Raw genomic sequence first — 24,437 nt, forward strand, 5'->3', positions numbered from 1 at the left:
TCTTTTAAGGAGAAGCTTCTTTTAGGTTCCGAAATAAAATTTTAAAGTATTTTTAGTCCCAAATCTCAAGAATCAGAAAAACAAGTTCTTGATTCTTAAATATTTTGAAAATGGGAATTTTACAGAAGTAGAACTAAAGTTATTAATTTATACTAAAGAATTTTTTAAAAACATTTCTTTATTATGGAAAGTCAGCTTTCTCATTAAAATTTGACAACTTTGGCGTTTCCTTCTGAATTCATGAGGAACTACTTTAAGAAGAAAACTTGACAATTTGGAGTTGGATTCCCAGCACCCACATCAGGCAACTCACAGCCAACTGTGAGTTGAGGGGATATGATGCTCTCTTCTTGAGGACACCTGCATGCATGTCATGCACATAAAACTACACACACACACACACACACACACACACACACACATACACACACACACACACACACACACACTAAATAAATCCTTAAAAAATATATTTTTTGAAGTATTAGGTCCTGGGAGAAAGCTCAGTTGGTAAAATGCTTACCTTGCCAGCTTGAGGACCTGAGTTTGATCCTTTTCTAAAAAGTCCAGGATGTTGATCGGTGGTGGTACACATCTATCATCCAATCACTTGGGAGTCAGATGCAGATGGACCTCTGTGAATTTGAATTCAGCCTGGTCTACAGAGCAAGTTCCAGGACAGCCAGAGATACACAGAGAAACCCTGTCTTAAAAAACCAAAAAGTCAGCCATATAGTGGCAATGTCGTGTACTCATTGGTGGGGTTGCAGGACTAGACACATCCCTGGGGCTCACTGGCTAATCAGCTTGGACTACTTGGCAAGTTCCAGGCTAGTGAGAGACAGTGTTTCAAATTTTTAAGAGATGTGTAGATCTTGCCAGAGAATGGCATTCATTCCAAGTGGTCCTTTGGTCTCCACATGTGCAAATACTCACAGAAAGGAAATAGGTTTATTGCTGAAGATTATTTTCGCTGTGATTTACCTCTAGATGCTTAGTTTTCACAAGTCAAATGCTAAAATTTCTGAGGTTACATAATTTTGTCTTTCTATTTATTTTCTTGGCTCTGCTATGCAATGACCTGTGGAGCATTATCCAGCTTCAATTATAATTTGAAACTACCTCATAAAAAATTGCAGACATGAAGTTTCTGGTTTGGTATAATTTAGCCTGGTGTAATGGTAGACTCTTGTCATTCCATCTGTGGCAGCTGAGGCAAGAGGATGCCATATGTTCAAGGCCAACCTGGACTATATAGTGAGAAACATGTCTTAGAAAATGTTCATCATTTATCAAATAAGACAATCATTTGGTCCTTCTTTGTCCGTACATAATAGGTACCTAAATGTCTAAAAGGCATTTTTTGATGATAAGAGTAGAAATTAAAGCATATGTATAACAAAACTTATTAGAAAATGGCACCCAGCAGGATGGAGTTAATATAGGCACTGAGCAAAATGACAACCTGAGATGACTTGGAAGTAGTTGTATGTAGGTCTCAGAATACCCTACATGAGGACTCTCCAGTAGTTACTTTCAGTCTTTCCTCTCATTGTTTGCAATTTAAAACAAGCATTTGGGGGTACTAATACTTTTTTATTAGTAATAGTTACTAGAATAGAGTAATAGTTGTCTTAGAAACAAAAATATAAAGCTCTGATACTATTGGCTCCAGCTTTATTTCAAAGAAGATAGTAGTTTTGTGATGAGCTATTGATATAAAATTAAGTATTCCTTGTGTTGATCTGTGAGTTACTGATACATCTATAAACATTTTAAGGAAGAAATTGAGCAAAGGTTTCATATAATGTGTGAATGTAACTGAATACAGTATTAGGAATAGGTTTTTAAAATAATTTCTATAACATTTAATGCTCTGCCTTTGAAATACTGCCTCCAGTGAATATCATTGGTCTTTTGGACCTGAGGGGTAGTTTTCAGTGGGAGAAAAAAAGTATATATGTGAAAATAATTAAAGTGTAATAAACAGAAGCATGACACATAACTTTGATTAGAAAAAATAATAAAAATTCAGCCAATTTTTTTCAAGTTTTCATTACAGACATGTTTAGAACAAGTGTTTACATATTAAGAAATGATTTTAAAAGTTCTAATGGTCTTTTTATTTTAGAACAGTAACAAAAATTACAAATACTTGGAAGGTATGGTTGAAATAGTGCAACAAAAACATTTTTATTGGTGTTTAGGAATTCTGACTAACATAACTAGAAAAACATTACATTAGAGTCACTTCATACTAAACATAGCAAATATTTTCACTACATTCATGATCATCTATAAGAATTATAGTTGTGATCTTAGTACATGCTTTAGAAAAAAATAGTATAGTTTTGAAAAAAAGAATGAGGCATAAATCTGAAAGTTATTATCTTTTCTAGGGGAAGAGTAGGCTTATGTTTAAAACATTTGTAATTTTTACCCATGGATATGTGCATATATGTGCATGTATATTGTCAATAATTAATTACAAAGGAAAAAGAGGCTATGGTTCTTAAAGAGGGCAAGGAGGGACATATGGGAAGGTTTGGAGTGAGGAAAGAGTAATGAGAAATATTATGATTATAATCTCAAAAAATGAAAGTTAATGATAAAACATGAAATTCTGTGGCAGCAGAGAAGCACTTGGTGCTAGTGACTAAGCTTACGGATTTGTGGTGTGCAGCGTGTCTTTGGGTCAGTCTGCTCTTACCAAATGATGACCTTCTTCATACACTGTGCTTTGTGTTTCACCTCTCAGGTCTCATGAGTTACGGTCCAAGATTCTTTCATTGCAGTTACTTCTGTCCATTCTGCAGAATGCAGGACCTGTTTTCAGAACAAATGAGATGTTTATTAATGCTATTAAGCAGTATCTGTGTGTTGCACTCTCAAAAAATGGAGTCTCATCTGTTCCAGAGGTTTTTGAGCTTTCTCTTTCCATATTTCTTACTTTGTTGTCAAACTTCAAGACACATCTAAAGATGCAAATTGAGGTATGTTCTACATTTAGACATTAAAATTTAAGGTTATTGCTATTTTGTTTCATGTTACATTGGCAACACATGAAAGTGTCCCAAACTGTGCAATAATATGTGTGTCATTGTGTGCTTCATTTTATTTGTTCATTTAGCTAACGTGTCTCTGAAGTACTAAGTATTGGTTAAGCATTAAGAGTACAAAATGTGTTCAGAAAATTTGTACTAGTTGAAAAAACAATAGGTTTACTACTTTATATATGCTACGTAATAATTTGGCATGCGCTCTCTCTCTCTCATGTGGTGTGTGTATGCATTTGTGTTTTGAAAGTATGCAAGTGTTGGTGTTCATACCCATGTGAAGGCCATAAGCAGAACGTCAAGTGTCTTTATCTATGACATTCAGCGTATTTCCTTGAGACACCCTATCTCTGAACAAGAAATCTTACATTCTTAGCTAGGCCAACTGGTCAACCTGCTTCTAGGATCCACCTGTCTTCACGCCCAAATGCTGGAGTTATAGATATGCACAATGAAGCCCAAATGTCTATGTGGTGTTAGGATTTGACTTTAGATCTGCAAGCAAGCAGATACTCTTAACCACTGAGCCATCTTTCCTGCCTGAATTTGACTGTCTTAAAAGAAAGGTGCAATACTGAGCCTTCAGAACTTTAAAGGACCTTTAAAAGCGGCCATTGAAAGATGCATTTTTTTTAAGTTATTTGGTAACGTTTGGAAAAGGTATATTATTTTGGAAATTTTTTCCCCAAAACAATTTTGAATGTATCTTATTCCTAAGGCCTTCTCCCAAGATGCTGAAAGAACAACATTTTTGGTTCTCAAATATTTTTAGAGACTTAAAGCTAAATTAAAGAATATTCCAACTATGTCTGCATACATTATGCTGTCAGATCAGTTCCTCAGTTAGATCTTTTGTCTTCATCTTGGGATAATTCAGTGTTTAAAAGGAATGTTTTATGCTTTTACGATTTGGTAGATGCTTTTTCTGACTTCTTAAAATACTGTTTTGATTGAGACATTATATATTTTAGAAATATCTAATTTTGTGTTGGTCTCTTTTTCACCTTCATATTATGTTTGATATGATACACAGTCTTAGATATTCATTTTTGCGTGCATGGAAGATGGAGGTTAATGTTGGTTGTCTTCTTCAGCTGCTCCCTCCCTCCCTTTGTCCCTCTCTCTCTCCCTCTTTCTCCCTCCCTCCCTCCCTCCCTCCCTCCCTCCCTCCCTCCCTCCCTCCCTCCCTCCCTCCCTCCCTCCCTCCCTCCCTCCCTCTCTCTCTCTCTCTCTCTCTCTCTCTCTCTCTCTCTCTCTCCCTTCCTTTCTTTCTTTCATTCTTTCTTCTTTTTTGAGACAAGGTCTCTCACTGAACCTAGAGCTTTCTTGTTCAGCTAGATGAGCTGGCCGGTAAGCCTCAGGAGCCCCGTCTACATGTCTTTAACACCTAAGTCACCAAGCCTGAGTGTACATGGTGCTAGGAACCTGAATGTGGGCTTTACCAACTAAGCCATCTTCCAAAGCTGCTGCATGTTATATTTTATTTTCTTGTTTGTTTTTCAAGACAGGGCTTCTCTCTGTATAACAGCTCTGGCTGTCTTGGAATGCACTTTGAGTTCAGGTTGGCCTTGAACTCACCGAGATTCGTCTCTGCCTCCCAGTTGCTGGGAATAAAAGCATGTGCCTCCATTGGCCAGTTCTCTATATTTTCTATCAACTTCATTTAAATATTGTTATGGGAATGAAACAATAAGGACTTTAAATTTTAAGTCAAAAGTGCAAAAATTTGTACAAATTGTCCAATACTTGTTTGTCATATATCTGTGAAGTAATCTCAGACATTTAGATTACTAGTTAATTTATATAGTTTTCCCCATTATCTTTAGAAACCATAAAATAGAGTTTCAAGCAAAATATTGGGATTTTTAAAATTCAGTATCAACAGAAACCTTCCATTTGATGATGAGTCACTCCTCGAGACTAGATAATTTGGGGCAAGTTTGAATACTGAGAGCTTGTAGGGACTCTAAATGAGCCATGTGACATATAAATTCTTACAGAACTAAGATTGTAAAATTAAGTTTTGGTTATCATTTTTCTATAAGATTAATTTGAAAAGAAACACTTTAGAAATTAACTGTTGCCTCATAAATTATAGGTTTGGGTTATAAAATTGTTACTGTGTTCTAATTATATTTTCATTTTTATTTTTTATTTTTGTTGTTTTGAGATAGAGTCTCACTGTGTTGCTTTGGCTGGCCTGGCTATCTCTATGCAGACCAGGCTAACTTAAAACTCACAGACATCTGCCTTCTTCACCACTTGAGTGCTGAGATTAAAGGTGTGCACCAGCTTCTTCTAATTTTTTAAAGATTTTTTTAAATTTCCTATTATCTCTTAAAAGGAGATAATGAAGATAAATGATATGTATGTTTATAGTTGGAATTTTCTTTGGGCCACCAACCAGCTCCCAAATAAAACCACAGAGACTTACTATTAATTATGAATGCTTGTCCTTATCTTAGACTTGTCCCACTAACTCTTTTAACTAACTTGTTCCTACTCATCCCATTTTGCCTTGGTGCTTTTTACCTTTATTCTGTATGTCCTACTTTCCTGCTTTCTCCATATCTGGCTAGCTGGCCCCTGACATCTCCCTGGCGTCTCCCTTTTTTCCCTTAGAGTCTAACTTCCTCCTCCTACTTACTCTCCCTGCCCAGTAGTTCTGCTTATACCCCCACCTCGCTGTTGGCCATTCAGCTTTTTATTATGCCCTAGGCAGGCAAGGTAAATCAGCAACACATCTTTACATAATTAAACAAACACAGCACATCTTTACATAGTTAAACAGATATTCCACAACATATGTTTTTGAAAATATTAAACATACTCCAATTCAGGATAAGTTGTATTCCACTTTGAAAATACCAAATATATGAAAACTCAAATTTGCAAAACAAAATTGGGATCATTATTATATGACAATTCAATTTATCAGTCTTTTCAAAGTTTCTGTGATGTGATTTCTTTTCTTTGGGCATTATGTATTTTAAGAAGGTTTCTGTGTAACTTTCAGAGAACATCTATATGAAGACAGTTTGCTTATGATAGAGCTGTTATACATATTGTGCCCTAGATGTTCAAAAATTTTTAATTTTTGATTTTCTTAAAACCCCATTTTTAGTCATAGACTATTACAGTAATAGTAATTGTCTATTAGTTCAATTATGTAAAGTATAGGTAGTGAACATTGTTTTTACTACCTCTACAAATCTGTATTTCTTATTTTATAAATCAGAATATTTCAGATTTCTTGATTTGTAGTGCCATGAAAGTTTCTGATTTTCATGGCACACCTAGAAAGGAGTTTTGTCCATTAAGCAATGTGAGCAGACAATTTATATGTAAATGTTTATCATATGTTCATTCAAAAAATAGTACTCAGAAACTGAAGGAAGAATGTTTGCTTTTCATTCATAGCTTACTATAACTCTACTTTGGTACCTGTGCCTTCTGAATCCTGCAGAACTTCTTAGATCCCTTAAGTCATATTTCTTGATTTGTATATCTCCTGGAAAGATACGATACAGTGTTTGGGAACTCTGGCCATAGTGATAGATATTTATTGAAGGTTTGCATATAAGTCATATATTTTGTACACAATGCTTATTGAGAAAGTGCTGGTCCATATCTTTGTAGTGCTTACTGTCCATAGAAAATGCATGATTAAGCAATAAGTTGAGTTCTTTTTAAGAAGAATACATTATAGGGCTTGCTGACTAACCCTTGGGAGAAAGATGTCACTTTTAAAAATGTGATAATTCATAGATTCATAAAACATGTTTGTAACACAAATACTATAAACTCAGACAGATACTGGGGTTCAAGCTGAAGACCAGTAAAGCAAAGCAGCCAAGTTACAGAGAATTCTTCCCTCTACCAGGGCTGGGGCAATCATGTCCTCAACTTGGCTGAAGACTAATAGCCAGAATACATTGTGAGACACTGAACTCCTGTCTTACATACCTTCCTAGTGCTGAGATTAAAGACTTGAGCTCTGTCTGTCTTTTAGGCTGATTCACTTTCATGTAGCCTTGGGTGGCCTTGAGCTCACAGAGTTCTATCTGCTTCTGTCTCCTGAGTCCTGGAATTAAAGGTGTGTGGCACCACTGCCTGGCCTCTATGGCTATGCCTGTCTTTGCATCTGATCCTTCAGGCAAGCTTTATTAAATCATAAATAATATATCACCACACACATTATACATGCTGATGTGTTTTGATTTTAGCTGGCCTTTCTTAGGTCAGTCATGTCCCCAAATGATTTTAATTTAAACATTGTTAGCTTTCAGTTTGAAATTTTCATTAGATAACTGTGCTTGACAATATTCATTATAAAGAGTTGTGAGAAATGGTGTTTTGAGTTAAGATTTTCACTTTCAGGAATAATTAAAAAACTGTAACAGCATATAAAAACTAGATCTTTTTTAGAGTAACACTTACATTGAAATCTAGGTACACTTAGGATTGCTCTGAACATAAGTGTCCAAAATGAAACAGTTACATTAGTGTACAACAAGACCACCCGGAAGAGCTCCCATCTCCTTGCACATTTCCTTTGTCAAGGTTCTGCAATGGCAAACAAAGCTCTGTCAAGCTTCTCACTGGTCCTCTGTAGTGCTAAGTGTTCAGAAACAAAACTCAAAGTTGAATTCCTGTTCTAGACCTTTGGGATATTTGAAAGACAACCATGTATCTGAATGTTAAATAGTACTTTAAACTGATGATTCCTTCTGGTCACAGGTATTCTTTAAAGAAATTTTCCTATACATTTTGGAAACTTCTACAAGTTCTTTTGATCATAAATGGATGGTTATTCAGACACTGACAAGGATCTGTGCAGGTATTCAGAATTAATCTTCATTATTTCCTGTAATGAAATGTGCTCATATTCTAGATGTTCATATTCTAAGGTTATTGTATCATCACAGATGCTCAGAGTGTGGTGGATATATATGTAAATTATGACTGTGACTTAAATGCAGCAAATATATTTGAAAGACTAGTAAATGACCTGTCAAAAATTGCCCAAGGAAGGGGCAGTCAAGAACTTGGTATGAGTAATGTTCAGGTAAGAGCTTGGGTTTTTTTTTTTAATTAAAGTTTTCTGAAATGAGATGTGCATTTTCTTAAAAGGTCATTATGTCTTTATCCTGTGTCTGAATTATTACAGGAATTGAGCCTTCGGAAGAAAGGGCTAGAATGTTTAGTTTCAATTTTGAAGTGTATGGTTGAATGGAGTAAGGATCAGTATGTAAACCCCAACTCTCAGACTACCCTTGGTAAGAGAACATTTTGAGTTTAATTCTCCACTATTTTAAGTCAGTGAAACATTGAAAAATATTTAAAGATACTATTAAAGTAATCTTGTATTTATTTACGTACATACACTGACAATTCTTTTTTAAGCATTAAAACTATTTTTAACTTACACTTAAATTTTCTAGGTTAGTTACCCTAGCAATATAAAGAGGGACCTACTATAATCTTCTCTATTGACATTTCTTCTTACAGGTCAGGAAAAACCCTCAGAGCAAGAGATAAGTGAAATCAAACACCCTGAGACTATAAACAGATATGGAAGTTTAAATTCCTTAGAATCCACATCATCATCAGGAATTGGCAGCTACAGTACACAGATGTCTGGCACTGATAATCCAGAACAATTTGAGGTCCTAAAGCAGCAAAAAGAAATAATAGAACAAGGGATTGATTTGTAAGTGTCGGATTCACAAAAGAAATGTTACAGAATGTCTTTCAGCCACAGATGTGCCACCCTGCCCCCAGTTTCCCTGCGTCTCTCTTTGTTTTTTATTTATTCCTTATTGTTCTCTTGGATCTAAAATTGAACAGTCCCATGTTTAGTTGTTCATCATTGAAGTCTAGCCCAAGGAGATTGGGAAGGTGCCCAGCCTGTGATTTCCTCTGAATTAACCTAGTACCGTATGTCTATCACAGGCTGTTGATGAGCAGAGGATGTGCAGGTTTTCACTGTTTCAGTTCATGTAACTCATAATCACTCGATGAAAATGTAAAATTTGAAAATGCCAGTGATAGCATTGTTCCCTTTAGGTTTCTGTTTCCTCAAGTTTAGTTACATGTTTCATTCTTGCTAGGAATTTTATTTTTATTTGTGAATATTAAGCAATCATTTCCTGTGCCAACCTGGCTACTCTCCCAGACTCTGAACTTGTAAAATCAATTTTCCTGCTAAATTTTGTGAAGCAGCCTACAAAAGATCTACAAGAACATTCCCTTTAAGTTTTTCTTGTTTAACCTACAAAATAATGAGTTTCTTCCTTCTTTAGATTAAAATCTAAGTATATCACTTCCCACCATCCCTTACTCCCCCAGCCTCTTTCATGTACCCATCCCCATGCACCTTCTCAAATTCATGACCACTTTCTCTTTAATTATTTCTGATATATGCATATCATATATACATATACGTACATACATAATACATATGTATACCTAAATGTAAGCTGCTCAGTTCATTTAGTGTTGGTTGTATATATATGATTTCAAGGCTGACCACTTAGGTTCATCCTTGGGGAAGAATATTTCTCCCACTTTTAGCATTTTTAGTTGTATGTTGTTCTTTGTCTATGGGTGGGGCCCATGATATTCCCCCCTTACATGTTGGTATTGCTATTTAGGGTTTCATTAGGTCATTTCACATACACATGTACACACACTCATCCACACACACAATCGTAATTTGCTCATATTTGTGGCCTTACTTCCTACCTTGTTCCCCTTTCATTGATCCCTTTCCATCTTGCAAATAACCCTGCTCTTCCTCTCTCTGTTTCTCTCTGTCCTACACACACACACACACACACACACACACACACACACACACACACACACACACACACTCACTCACTCACATATGAGAGAAATGTGATTTTTGTTTTTCTTCCTCCTATGTTTTCTAGTTCCCTGTTGTAGTGTTGTTTTCTTAGACCTCTTATGTAACTGTACTGGGATCGTTTGTTGCCTGGGTGTGTTTAATCTTCTTTTCAAACTAAACTATTCCTTTCAGTATCCTCTGTAGAGCTGCCTTAATGAACATACATTCTTTAAATCTGTTTTTATCATGATTTTCCTCCTGTTGATTGTGTCTCAAGTACAGTTAGATAGCTCTTGGTTACTGTCAAAATATGAGTGTCACTATTATACCCATAGGGTTATTGCACCATGCTGGTTGTTGTAGTTCATTGGAGCTACAGCTGGGTAGGACTGTTGTTAATTCACTATCTTAGAAGGCATAGTGCCTTCTGATACCTTGACAGCTAGTCCTCAGAGAGGAGGCTTTCAGGTCAGGTCCAGCTTAGCTCCTCTAATTTCTGTTCCACAAAGCATGATGTCTTCAGCAATGATTTACCTTCAACCTCTAGGAGGCAACAAAGGGCAACTATAATAACCTGTCATATTTAGAGTCTATTGGACTCCTGACCAACAATTTGAAAGGGGGCATCTCATACTTGGCACTAGGGTTTGGTTAGTCTATAGTTCTTAAGGGAGCAAGTGGGAAAAAATTTTAATTATATATGTATACATACAAGACATATATATTATATGTAATTTTAGGTAAATAAATAATAATGTGATTCCTTGAGGCTTTTTCAGACATTGTTAGATATTTTACTTTCCCCCATTCATCTCCACATTGCTTTCTTTGACTCTTTTGTTGATAGTCTGCTTGACTGCCATAAATAGTGCTTAAGCAAATATGGATATTCTTTCTGTGGTGTGCTTATTTCAATGCCTTCAGAATGCTATTATAGGATCATGTGCTACTTCTGTTTTTAATTCATTTCCTCCATACTGATTTTTGTAGTGGTTTGACTAACTTGCACTCCTTCAACTGTGTGTAAGTACTCTTTCCCATTTGCTTCCTCTTGAATATTTGTTGTTCTTTCATGTCTTGGTGATCACCATTCTTCTAAGTTGGAAGTAGAAGTAGCCATTCTTATAAGTAGTTTTACTTTGTTTCCATGATGGCTAACTATGTTGAACATGTATTTATTAGTCATTTGTATTTTTAATTTTATTTATTTTTCTGTGTGTATGATATATGTCTATGTGTGTGGGCATGTAACTTCTCCATAGAGATCAAGGGATCAAACTTGGGTGGTTAGGTTTATGCAACAAGCATTTTTGCCTGCTAAGCCATCTCACTGGTCCTGTATTTCTTCTTTTGAGAACTAACCGTTCAATTTCTTTGTGTTTGTTGATTGGGAGGAGAAAGAGAGAGAGAGTTTAATTTTTTGAGTTTTTAAAATATATATTCTAGATATCACATGTGTAGTTGACAAAGATTTGTTCCCATTATGTAGGTTATTTGTTCCCTTGGCTTATTGTTTCTTTCAACATCCATGCAGAAGCCTTTTAAATTTATGCAGTATAATTTGTCATTTCTTAGAATTCATTCCTGTATTATTGTAGTTCTTTTCAGAAAGTCCATGCCTGTGTCTTGAAGTATTTTCCTCTAACAGTTTCAGACTTCAAAGTGCTACTTTAGCTCTTTGATGTAGAGCTAGAAGTTGGTAAAGTGCTTGCTCTGAGAATACACTAGAAAATAGGATTGATTAATTGGTAAGCTCCAGGCCCATGAGAGACCCTGTCTCAAAAACAAGGTGGACAGAGCCTAGGAAACAACTGAGATTGACTTCTGGCCTCATACTCAGTATACACAGAAGCCTTGATTGAGTTAATTTTTGTATAGGGTGAAGAGGGATCTAATTTGTTTGTTTGTTTTTTATTCCACAAGTGGATATCTAGTTTTATCAGAATCACTTGTTGAAGAAGCTGTCTTTTCCCCAATTTTTCTTGTTGTTTGTTTGTATTTTGGTATTTTTTAGTCAAAAACCAGGTGGCTGAGCTGGGATGGAGTGTTGCATGCTTGTATTCCAGCTCTTGGAAGCTAGAATCAGAAATACCAGGAGTTACAGACCATGTAATCTGTGTGATACCTCTTGCTGTGTGGACTTCTTTAAGGGGGGATAGAAATAAAGATCTACTGATGTGGCACAGTGCACCAACCGGAGACCAAAGAAACTGTTCCTTCTAAGTCTAACTTGGGGAACCAATGAGTTTAATGTGGGTTTCTTAGAGGAAGAAGGGCAATTTATAGTGGCTATTCAACAACAAGAACAACAAATATCTCTTCCAGGCTATCTTTTTTAAATGTAATTAGTCAATTAATTGAAGATGGCTTTTTATTAGGGGTGAGGAAGCACTCACATGCAGCAAACACACAGAGAGAAAGACTGCCTGAAGAGCAGAGAGGGGACTCTGGAAACAAAAGCTCAATTCTCCTTGAGGGTTGAAAGGTTTTAAAGTCTTTCAAGGGACTTCCTCCCCTAATTTAGAGTCCGTCATTTTTGGACAAAGACAAGATGGCCGATTGGCTCATTGTGTAAATATGTCATAATCGGGTTTGAACTTCTGTTGAGTCCATCCATCGGCAGGGACCCCTACTTTTAGGAGAAAAAAAACCCACAAAGTTTTGGTTTTAAGATAGAAGCCAGTCAGCCATGTTGGAAATTTACCATCTTTATTTTCTAGTCATGGTATCTCTCCTCATCTGTCTGCCTACCAAGGAATCTGTGTAATTTCTAGTCCCTCATTTCCTCCTCTCAGAGGTCACCCTAACTGCTGTCAGGGTTTGGGTGCACAGACTACCTAGAGCTAACAAAAGGAGCAATAAGGAATGGCCAGCAGTCCAAGTGCCTTAGAGGAGGGTTGATCTCTCTAAAAAACTATAGTAAAACTTAATAGATGACAAAGACCTACAATGTAACATAGTCCTATAATGACAGCATGCATCCTTGGAGCATGCAGTACTTGTTAGCTAGCATCTGTAACATGGAAAAGGTGACTGTTAATACTATACAATTCCTACTGAGAGCATAGTTATGAAAACAGTTGGGGCAGTGTTGCCCTTCTTAAAGGAAGAGGACAGATAGGCAACTACCCAAAGAATCTTCAACAGGCTTTGTCATAGGCATTAGCAAGACTGACAGTTTTCCTGTCACCATTGTCTACTACAAGATGGTACATTCTGGAAAAGTTTGTTGGTTTGATTTTTTTATTGGCCAGTGTAAGTTCAGAAGTTGATCACTGGGTCTTGTCCATTACAACCTCATGGGGGACATTAACAAAGTCAATGTGCAAAATTCTTCAATATTATGATTAATGTTAAATCCTGTTTAGTAAGGTGAAGCATAATTATTTAGCTGGCTAGACTGTTTATCAGAACCTTCATACCAGAAGAACCTGATAGAATAATAAAGAGAAATGGTCTTCACTATATTTAGATTGACGTTAAGTTATTTTTGGCAAATGAAAGTGTAACTGCAATCAGTTGTTCATTTTATAAGGACTGAACACCTAGAAGCTTTGTAAGAGAAGTAAATTGTTAAAGTGACTGTCTTATTGACAGTGCCTTAGCAGCAACAAATGCCTCTGCCCATGAACCAGCTGCAATACCCAGTGGAGGTGGACAGTATGGGCCAAACCTGCATGAAATCCAGGTTCCATTTGTTGAAGTCACAACCAGACATCAGCACCTAATTGGTAACTTAAGAAAGATATAAAATACCAATGGATTTTTTTTTAATAGAATTGGCCAAATTGACCAGCAATAACCCAGAGATACCACTTGGTTATCCCGAATAATTTACAAAACCTGTGAGTTTGACAGCAGGTTTTTTTGGAAGCCTCCTTCAATCATGTAACATGGGTTGTTAAGGTACAGAAGGATACGTTACTGCTGTGAGAAGTATGTTTCCAGAAAAAGTTAGTGTTTCATAGTTGGTAAATCGAGTTTTATTTTACTGTATTTAGGATTTGGTTTCAGTATTTAAGAAGTTTTAGATAGACACTGAAGTGCTGAAATAAAACAGGGTCTTGTCCTATACCTAATTATTTACATACCTTTAATAACTTAGTAAGACCCTCAAAATTATAGAAACCATTAAAGCCTTTTTTTCCCATTTTGGAAAATACTCTAGCTATTTTAATCTTTATGTACAAGTCTTTTATTACTATTATTTTTATACCTTAGCATCTTACTATTTTTTGATACCTTGTAACATAGTAATTCCAACAAGTAAACATACCATTTTTGTTAGAATGTGGGCTTGGAGGTGGTTAAGCAGTGTCTATCCCTTCTTCTTAAAGTTCCAACAACAAACCAAAGTTCTGGTTTTACTAAAGCTCAATCTGGGGGACCAGCAAGTTATTCTTATACCCAATTCACTGGCACCCCCCCACACACACACATCCTTGTCCCTTCACTCCCCTCATCCCTCTCCCCCTCACTCCCTCACCCTATATAGGGAGCCCACAATAGATCAAACAAAGTTCGAATACCACCAAAGTCCAATTTGGGAAACCATGCATTTTATTGGGGTTACTTTCAGGAGCAGAAATGACTGAAAGACAGCTACATCACCAAAGCCCGCCCCAGCATGTATAACAGCCCACAAAAGCTAAGGAACCTAGATCTCACTATGCATCCTGTAGGCAGCTCAACAGATTGGAAAGTGCGCCTTCTGCGTGACTGTGATCTAAACCTCTTTCAGGCAGCTAGTCTGGTCTCACAGTCTTCTTTGCAGCTTGTCTCGATTGAGAGTCCTCTCTGCAGTTGACTCATGCACTCCTGCAGGGCAGGGCCTAGTGAATCTGGTCAGTTTCAGGACTTCCTGAGTTGTTTGCCTTTCTGTTTATGGTGTTTCCCTGCAGGATTAAATTGTTTCAGTCTCAAAGGAAACTTGCACAAAGGGGTGGGGGGGGGGCATGTCTTTTGACTTTTCTAATTTTTGTTACATTTATTTATTCCTAAGTGTTTGTGTGTGCTTTTGCTGTTTTAATATTTCATGTGGTTGTTGGGAACTGAACCTGGGCCCTCTATAAGAGTAGCAAAGTATTTACAAATTGTAAGTCAATCACTTTTTGTAAATAACAGCTCTGTTGTTTGTTTATGCAGTTTAACAAAAAAAATAATTTTCATTTGAACGGTTTGTTAAAATGTTGGCTTGAAGATTTGCTTTCCTATAACTTTTTATAGTTGATATTTTAATGTGTTTCCTTAATATAAAGAAGTGTACATTAATTCAATAAAACACAGAGGCAGGGGGCCGGTGAGTGGGGAAGCAAGTGCTTTTAACCACTGAGCCATCTCTTCAACTCCTGAGTTTCTGTGTTTTCATTGTTGTTTTGTTTAAGTTTCTCCTCTTCAGTCAGTAAAGAATGTCATTGTAGCTTTGGTGGGGATTGTGTTGCCATTCCATGAGGAAGATTTTCTTAACTTCTGATATCATCTTCAGGTTTTTTCCTCACTGTTTGAGGTTTCATTGTAGAGGTCTTTCACCTTGGTTAGGCTTATTCACAATTATCTTTTTTAAGCCATTGTGAATAGGGTGTTTGCCCTTGTATGTGGGTACATATACATATGAGTGAAAGTCAAATGACTAGGGGGCAGTCAGTTCTCCTTCCACCATAGGGGTTGTAGGAATCAAATTTAGATCATCAGGCTTGGTGCCTTTACCCACTGAATCATTTCTCCAGCTCTGTTTATATCCCTTTAATTTAAATTGCTAAGTCCATAGGTGCTAAGAATTTGTCTATGTCTTCTAGCTTCCTCATTATTTTAAAATTTAAATTTCTTGAGTCTTCACTAATGATCTTTTGGACCTCGTTTGGTACTGGCAACATTGCCTATTCTCTCTCATATCCTCTTTTATTAATTTAAATGTTCTCTTTTGTTTTGGCTAATTGTACAGCTTGTTCATCTTTTCAGTGAACCAACTGTTTGGTTTCTTTTCTCCATTTTTTTAAACAGGGTCTTACTATATAATCCTAGCTGGCCTAGAACGCGTTATACACACTTGGCTGCCTGGCTGGGCTCACTTACACAGTACATGTGCCTCCTAAGTGCTGGGATTAAAAGTCGAGCACCCTTAGGTCTATGGCTTGTCCAATATGGGTTTTTGACAAGGTTTATAGTACCAGGTGTGGATTTCTTCCGGGTCCTCCTGGCAGGTAGAGCGGGGAAAGGGTAGTCTAGCTGGTCTCTTCCCAGGACTGAACAGGATGGTGAGTGTTGACGACTCAGACCCTCCCCACTACTAGTTCCTGGGAAAAATACACACTGAGTCTGGAGTATGTTGAAGCAGGATCTCAATTTATTCTAGCAGGCAGGAACATATATAGGGCTGAGGGTAGGGGATGGGAATCATATGATAGGGTAAGGTGACTTGAGGAGTAAGGGCCAATAATATTCCACCAAGCAGTCAGGTAGCTAGGCAGGGGGCAATCTTACATCAGGTCTGGCTGAGTCACCCCTACATGGAGGTTACAGGTCAGAAACAAGTCACCAAACTCTAGCCAGGCTCAGGAGCTTTACACTGGGCATCACATCCAAGCCTTAAACTCAAGTCAGGCTCAGGAGCTTACACTGGGCCTTTCTTAGGCCCAACAGATTTTCTCTTGTGAAACAGGTTTTAAATCCAGTCTCTCTAATTTAATTGTTTGGGTTTTTTATTTGTTTCTTTTGTATATGTGTGCGGGGTCATGTATGCCAAAATGTGTGTGGAAGTCAGGACATTTTGCAGATGTCTGTTCTTTCCCTGGACCATGTGGGCCCCAGATATCAAGTCAGTTCAACAGGCTTGGCTGCAAATACTTTTACCTGCTAAGCATCTTGCAGGCCCAGGTATTGACCATATACTCTCAGTTCATTGGCTGTGGTGTTTTTTGTTCTGTGCTTTGTTTGTTTGCATTTGTTTTGTTTTTCCTGATACTAGGAATTGTACCAAGAACCTCAAGTTGGTCAAGTACTCTACCACTAAGCTATGTCCCCCAGTATTCATATTTTTAAGTATAAGAATTCATACCTTAAATTGCCTTTCAGAATTGCTTTTGTTTTACCTTAAAAATCATGGTTAGTCATGCTTTCAATTTCATTTAATTCTAGGAATATATTCATTTCCTCTCTGATTTCTTCATGACTATATTGATCAGTCATTGAAAATGTTTAGTTTTAGTTAACGCTTGTGGCTATAATTGAATTATAGTTTAACAGGAATCATTAGGGCATAACAGAGAAGAACATTACAGATAAAAAGAATGGTATGGCAGTATATTAGATGAGAATACAGAGTTGGGTCTACAAAAAGCTGCTTGCTCCATGCAAGTATTTGTCTTGTTTCATGGCACTCTCATGCCATGGGGTGTTTTAAGCAGAGATTCAGCTTTGTCATATATCTAGAAAGATTGCTTTGCTAGCATCCTGAAAGATGGGTTAGAATATGGGCAAAATGAGATATGGAGACCATTTAAGAACTGTCTCAATAGTCCAGGTCACTGGTGATGTCACCAAAATAAAAGGGGGAAGTAGATGGTTTTTAAAGCTAACATTTGTGTTGTTGCTTAAAGAATGAGGGAGAGGTCCCCTATGAGAAGAGGCTGCAAAAGGCATTCAGAATAGTCTCTGAACACATTTGGTTTGGGGAGTTTGGTAAGATTTATATGAATAGATACATTAGTAAATTTGGAGCTCTACTGAGAAAAGCTTTGTGTGCTAGTCTAATTTGTTGCGGTAACTGTGCCAAAAGTACTATTTAGTGCTCACATCCTTTCTTAAACTATCCACTCTGCAGCATTGTCACTAATCCTCATTGGCCACTGTTAATAGGGATCAGAAATAACAGCATATGCAGCAAAATTCCCATGAAGTGATCCATATCTGTGTTAATGATACACTTCATTTAAAACTCTTTCCTAAGAAGAAAAAAAGTAAACCTTGTGCGTGTAATGATTCTGTATATGTGTGTGTTAGTTCCTGTTTTCTATATGCAATTAAGAAAATAATTTACTGTATTTCAAAATCTTCTCAGGGAGTATAAGTAGTTTTCTCTTTAATCTTTCTATTAACTTCATCTAGATTTAATAAGAAACCAAAGAGAGGAATACAGTACCTTCAAGAACAAGGGATGCTTGGCACCACACCTGAAGACATAGCTCAGTTCTTACATCAAGAAGAAAGACTAGACTCTGTAAGAATACCATTTCATTTCATTCCAACCCTGTCTATGATTTAAATGCATATTAATACAGTTAACTTGTGGCTTCAGTCTAGAACTTGTATAACCAGCTAGTCAAAACTTTTAGTTCTTAGGATTTTCTGCTTTGGAAATGGTTATGTGGAAAATGGAAATGCCATTGAATATATTTCTATCCTTTGTTTTTACATTAGACTCAGGTGGGTGAATTCCTGGGAGATAATGATAAATTCAATAAAGAAGTTATGTATGCATATGTGGACCAACATGACTTTTCAGGAAAGGACTTCGTTTCAGCCCTTCGTCTTTTTCTGGAAGGATTCCGTCTTCCAGGGGAAGCTCAAAAAATTGATCGATTAATGGAAAAATTTGCTGCAAGATACCTAGAATGCAACCAAGGGTAAATAAGATTTGTGTACTTTTTGATAGTCAATTACATCCATGTAGCCAAACCCCTTCCTTAAAGCAGTTTATATTGTCTGCTGTTTGTCAGTGTTAAGACAAATTCATCTATAATTGTAATGCATGATAGAGCGTTAGCCCTGAGGGAGAACATTAAAACTAGTGTTTGAAATGACTTGTTTATATGAAACGAAGCTGATAATGTGATACATTTATTTTTTCTAGACAAACCCTTTTTGCAAGTGCAGATACTGCTTATGTTTTGGCCTACTCAATTATCATGTTGACCACAGACCTTCACAGTCCACAGGTATGTTTTCTTCTACATCAGTTTTTACAGTAAACATATTTTAACCTAAAGGATGTTTTAGGTCTTTTGAATATTCATTACATAGAAACTATTATATGTAGTCTGTCATTTTAAAAAGATATTTAAAGTTTTAACAGCAATGGAATTAGTATTAAGAGATTATGTAGTATAGCATAGAATATATAGTACTAGTAGAATTGCATCGTTTCCCACAGTTACCAAGTTACCAGTGGTCAGTCTTGGTATATAAACACACACACACACACACACACACACACACACACACACACACACACACACACACACGAGATGATACTGTCACATCTCAGTTATATATAATTTCCTTTGGCTTTCAGTATGTGTCTCTGAGAGAGGCACACTTTAAGCATAATCACAACCATCTCACCTAAAGCGTTCAACAAACATCTTAACAATAGGTGTGCAGGATCATGCTGAAAGTCATAGTTTCTTAGGGTTGTTAAAGGACTGTCTCTAGATTTCTGACACCTACTTTAAAATGTTGCTTTTGAAGTCTGCAGTACTTTTTAAAGCTTGACTTCTAAAAACCACATTTAGTATTACTTAGTAAAAATGCTTCTATACGTTGTTTCTAAGAATCTCTTAGTTATTAGCTGGGTGTATACATCTTCAGTCCCAGCACTCAGGAGGCAGAGGCAGATGGATCTCATGAGTTCAAAGCCAGCCTCGTCTATGGAACCCAGACAAAGCTACAAAGTGAGACCTTAATTTAAGCATAGGGGAATAAAATTCAAGAGTAATGTGTTTCATACAGGATTTAAGAGAAGAAAAGTAGAATTGGTTTTATATTGCTTCCAGAATCCCACCATGGTAGCAGTGTGCAGTTTTGAATGACTAAAAGCAATGTTTTCTCTGATTCCAAGGGAACCCTTACCTAAATGACACTTAAACAGTTACTTCATATTTTCCACAAGCCATCATCTTACTTCTGATTGGCACAACACCAAAATATTTTCCATATTAACTATTATGTGATTTTAATCTTTCTTTACTTCAAATTGGAATCATTCTGACTTTTTTTTCTGTTTCTTTTTCTTTTTTTGGAGGGGTACAGTGAACTTTATTGATGGTATTCAAGAGAGTAGGGTTCCCTGGGATGGACACTGTGAGGGAGATGCTCAGCAGCTGAGGCCTCTCTCTTGCTCTAATTTTAGATAGTCCAGGGTAGGCTTCTTACTCCGTGGAGGCCATATAGGCCATGAGATTCACCACCCTGTTGTTGTAGCCAAATTCATTGCCATACCAGGAAATGAGCTTTACGAAGTTGTCATTGAGAGCAGTGCCAGCCCCAGCATCAAAAGTGGAAGAGTGGGGGTTACCATTGAAGTCGCAGGAGACAGCCTGGTCCTCGGTGTAGCCCAGGATGCCCTTTAGTGGGCTCTCGGATGCCTGTTTCACCACCTTCCTATGTCTTCATACTTAGCAGCTTTCTCCAGGCAGCATGTCAGATCCATGATAGACACATTGGGGGTAGGAATATGGAAGGGATGCCCATGAGCTTCCCATTCAACTCTGGGATGACCTTGCCCACAGCCTTGGCAGCACCAGTGGATGCAGGGATGATGTTCTGGGCAAGCCCCATGGCCATCACGCCACAGCTTCCTGGAGGAGCCATCCATAGTCTTCTAGGTGGCAGTGATGACATGGACTGTGGTCATGAATCCTTGTACAATGCCAAAGTTGTCATGTATGACCTTGGCCAGGGGCGATAAGCAGTTGGTAGTACAGGGAACATTGCTGACAGTCTTGAGTGAGTTGTCATACTTCTCATGGTTCACACCCATCACAGACATGGGGGCTTCAGAAAGGGTGGACATGATGACCCTCTTGGCCCCACCCTTCAAATGGGCCCCAGCCTTCTCCATGGTGGTGAAGATACCAATAGACTCCAGGACATACTCGACATCACTATCACCCCATTTGATGTTGGCAGGATCTCGCTCCTGGAAGATGGGGATGGCCTTCCCGTTGATGACAAGCTTCCCATTCTCAGCCTTAACTGTGCCTTTGAACTTGCCATGGGTAGAGTCATACTGGAACATGTAGACCATGTAGTTGAGGTCAGTGAAGGGGTCATTGATGCAACAGTGTCCACTTTGCCAGAATGGAGGGCAGCCCTGGCAACCAGGTGTCCAATACAACTAAATCCATTCACTCTGACTTTCATCATCACATTTCAGAAACAAGGCTGGCACTGCCCAAAAAGATGTGGCTGTCTTTGCAACAGGGAAGAGCAGAGAGACTTTTTTTTTCCTAAGTAGGCATCTATCTGTCAGAACTTTAGGTAAAGTGACTTGCTTTTTGTTTTTTAAAACCATGACCTGAGATAAAACTTTAGAGTCATGATATTGTTCAGTATTACTGTCTTAAATTAAACTTAGAAATTCATATTTTTGCAATTTTACAGGAACACCATTCCTGTTCAGCTTTCAGCATATTAGATTCTACTTGCAGAGTAATGTAAACTTAAGTCAATATATTTGCCCTGATTCGATCCTTTATTATGTTATAATATTTTATATTATACTACATAAGATCTGTAAGTCTGTGAAGAACTGCTGCATTATTGTTCTATGTGCTTTAATGTGTGCCTGTAAGAGCCTCCTTACCTTTAGAATTCTTATAATTTTTGATGGCAGGTGGTAGAAATGTGTTTAATTAAATATTTCTTAAGAAATACCTTAAGACAACTGAGTTTTATCTGTCTGATTTACTAGGGATAGAGTGTAACATATTTTGCTATGTTAATTCCATGTTTGACAATATTGTTACTGTCTTTCAAATTATCAACTTGTATTCCATTGCTTTATTAAGTTAAACATCCCCATTGAGGACGTTTAAACAAGACAAAACATTCTAAAAATGCTTCTTCTAATCACCTAATATAATGTGGTTGTTGTGATAACTCAAAAAATGTTAGGTAGTTTTAAATAATACTCAACTATTGTTATTTGTGCATCCACTTTTTTTTTAGATAATGAAATTCTATTTACAAATTGTTCTTGTCATTCTGAACTACAGTTTGAATTCTTTGGTGTTTCTAATAGTTCTATTGGGCCATTCTAAGACCAACTAGAAGTTGGGCGGAATCAAGTCACTCGTTTATTCTCCCTCCTCCTCCTCCTTCCCTTCTTTGGATTTTTCCTTTCCACAGTATTGTCAGAGTGCATATGTCAGAGTGCGCCTTTTCTACATGCCCTTGTTTTCCACGGCTTTCATTTTTATATACATTTTGTTGAATTTTTTTCATTTCTAGACTTCAGATTACTTGAAAAGTCTCTTAAACAACTATTCTAATTCTTAAAAATGAGTAAAATTTTTATGTTAATTTTTAGAAGTGACAATGGTTTTTCATATCTAGGTTAAAAACAAAATGACAAAGGAACAGTACATTAAAATGAATCGAGGTATCAATGATAGTAAAGACCTCCCTGAAGAGTATCTATCAGCCATTTATAATGAAATAGCTGGGAAGAAAATATCAATGAAAGAAACAAAAGAGCTAACAATTCCTACAAAATCAACTAAGCAGAGTAAGTACAGAGTAATCAAATCTGACTATTCACAGGGAGGTGTGTTGTGTGGTTGGGTTTGTTCTGTTTCTAGGATGGTTGTTTTAAGACTGGCTCCCCTATGTTTCTAAGCTGACCTGGAACTTTCCTGAAAGGGAACATGGGGGAGGTATGTACTTAAGAGTATTTTGTTTTGTTTGCTTTTTTTTCTATTTAAGAACACATGTGTAAGTGTGATTTGGGTATTTTGCTGAGAACTGTTTTTTTTTAACATCTTGAAGAAAACACTGACTAGTGATTAATTTTTAAAAAACTAAGTAATTTACATGTGTTAGGAGTGTTTAAATATTAACTTGTCCTTTTAGCAGTTCATCTCAGCAGGGATTTGGTAATTAAAGAAATTGGTTAGAGGATACTGGAGAGATGTCTCAGAAGTTAAAAGCATTTTGCTGCTCTTCAATAATACCTGGGCTTGGTTCCTAGCACCCATATAAGTGCTCACAACCTTTTTTTTGTGTTTTGTTTTGTTTTGGTTTTTCGAGACAGGGTTTCTTTGTGTAACAGCCCTAGCTGTCCTGAAACTAGCTCTTGTAGACAAGGCTGGCCTCAAACTCACAGAGATCCACCTGCCTCTGCCTCTCAAGTGCTGGGATTAAAGTCGGGCAGCACCACTACCTAGAAACTCACAGCCGCCAGGCGGTGGTGGTGCACGCCTTTAATCCCAGCACTCGGGAGGCAGAGGTAGGTGGATCTCTGTGAGTTCGAGGCTGGGCTGGACCGATAGCCTCCAAAACAATACAGAGAAACCCTATCTCGTAAAAACCAAAAAAAAAAAAAAAAAAAAAAAAAGAAACTCATAGCCATCTGTAACTCCAGTTCCAGGGGATCTGACTGTCTCTTCTGGTTCCCTCTGGTACTAGGCATGCATGTGGTACACAGACATAAAAAGACTCTGCTTTCTCATCATCTATAAGCAACATTATTCTGTCTGTCTTTTTTTAACCGTTACACATAAATGGAAGCTGGGTGTAGATGTGAGTAGAAGAGGTGGGGAAAGTGTTAATGTTGAGGATGAGTATGTCAGACTACATATTATGTGCTATTGACTCTGCTCTACTAGGAGCCAACCATGGACCCAGCACTATTCTAGATATTATATATACATTTAGGGCCGGGCGTAATCCCAGCACTCGGGAGGCAGAGGCAGGCGGATCTCTGTGAGCTTGAGGCCAGCCTGGTCTACAGAGTGAGTTCCAGGACAGCCTCCAAAACAATACAGAGAAACCCTGACTCAAAAAAACCAAAACAAATGTATATATGGACATTCCTGAGCCTACGAGTATAATGGCTCTAGAATAGAACTCATTTGGAAAAAATATTCTTGCCTTTCTAAGCACTTATACTTAGAGTGAAATCTGAATTTGAACATACTATTGGTAGTAAACCCTTTTTTCTTTTTTTGGCTTTGAGACAGGGTTTCTCTGTGTAATAGTCCTGGCTGTCCTGGAACTCACTTTGTGGACTAGGCTGTTCTTGAACTCACTGAGATCTACCTGCCTCTGCCTCCCAGGCTCCCAAGTGCTGGGATTAAAGGTGTGTGCCAACACTGCCTGACAGTAGCAAAATATGTTTAACGAGAGGCAAGTAATAAGGTTTATAAGATAAATCTGTTCGGAAAGTTTAGAATTATAGGAGCCTAGGGCATTAGGCAGATAATGTCAGTGGAGTATAACTGGCCTTATCCTTTATCCCTTTTAATATTCAGAAAGAATTTTACTAAGATCTTGCTACTTTATAGACAAGGAAACTCAAGCCCAGACAGATTAAGAAAAATAATTAGAATTAGTCTTTCTTTAGTAGTCATATCTAATTTAAGTAATCTCAACCACCTCTACCTTCTCTCATCATGTCTACTTTTAACATTTATGTGTGAAAATAGAAAAGAATTATGTTGTTTGTGGACAGAAAAAATTTGAAGTCTGACTATATAATGCAAAAACTTTTTTCAAGTACAACTACCTGTAAAACCTAAGAGATCAAATGG

The 24,437-nt window shown here is 37.2% G+C and overlaps 1 protein-coding gene and 1 pseudogene across 2 annotated transcripts in view; one reads left to right on the plus strand and one right to left on the minus strand.

Annotated features, from left to right (window-relative positions):
• The window catches only part of Arfgef1 (ADP ribosylation factor guanine nucleotide exchange factor 1), a 102,548-nt gene that overhangs the window by 37,033 nt on the left and 41,078 nt on the right, over window positions 1-24,437 (plus strand). For both annotated transcript variants that reach the window (XM_005066752.4, XM_013110958.3), the window contains 9 exons: window positions 2,759-2,993; window positions 7,797-7,896; window positions 7,985-8,124; window positions 8,227-8,335; window positions 8,568-8,769; window positions 18,013-18,124; window positions 18,325-18,530; window positions 18,758-18,842; window positions 22,243-22,414. In XM_005066752.4, the coding sequence (XP_005066809.1) occupies window positions 2,759-2,993; window positions 7,797-7,896; window positions 7,985-8,124; window positions 8,227-8,335; window positions 8,568-8,769; window positions 18,013-18,124; window positions 18,325-18,530; window positions 18,758-18,842; window positions 22,243-22,414 (1,361 nt within the window). The remainder of the gene's footprint in view (window positions 1-2,758; window positions 2,994-7,796; window positions 7,897-7,984; window positions 8,125-8,226; window positions 8,336-8,567; window positions 8,770-18,012; window positions 18,125-18,324; window positions 18,531-18,757; window positions 18,843-22,242; window positions 22,415-24,437) is intronic.
• On the minus strand, window positions 20,055-21,051 carry LOC106020845 (annotated as a pseudogene).

Source organism: Mesocricetus auratus, unplaced genomic scaffold (genome assembly GCF_017639785.1).
Source record: "Mesocricetus auratus isolate SY011 unplaced genomic scaffold, BCM_Maur_2.0 Super-Scaffold_6730, whole genome shotgun sequence".
In the NCBI taxonomy this organism is placed as follows: Eukaryota; Metazoa; Chordata; class Mammalia; order Rodentia; family Cricetidae; genus Mesocricetus; species Mesocricetus auratus.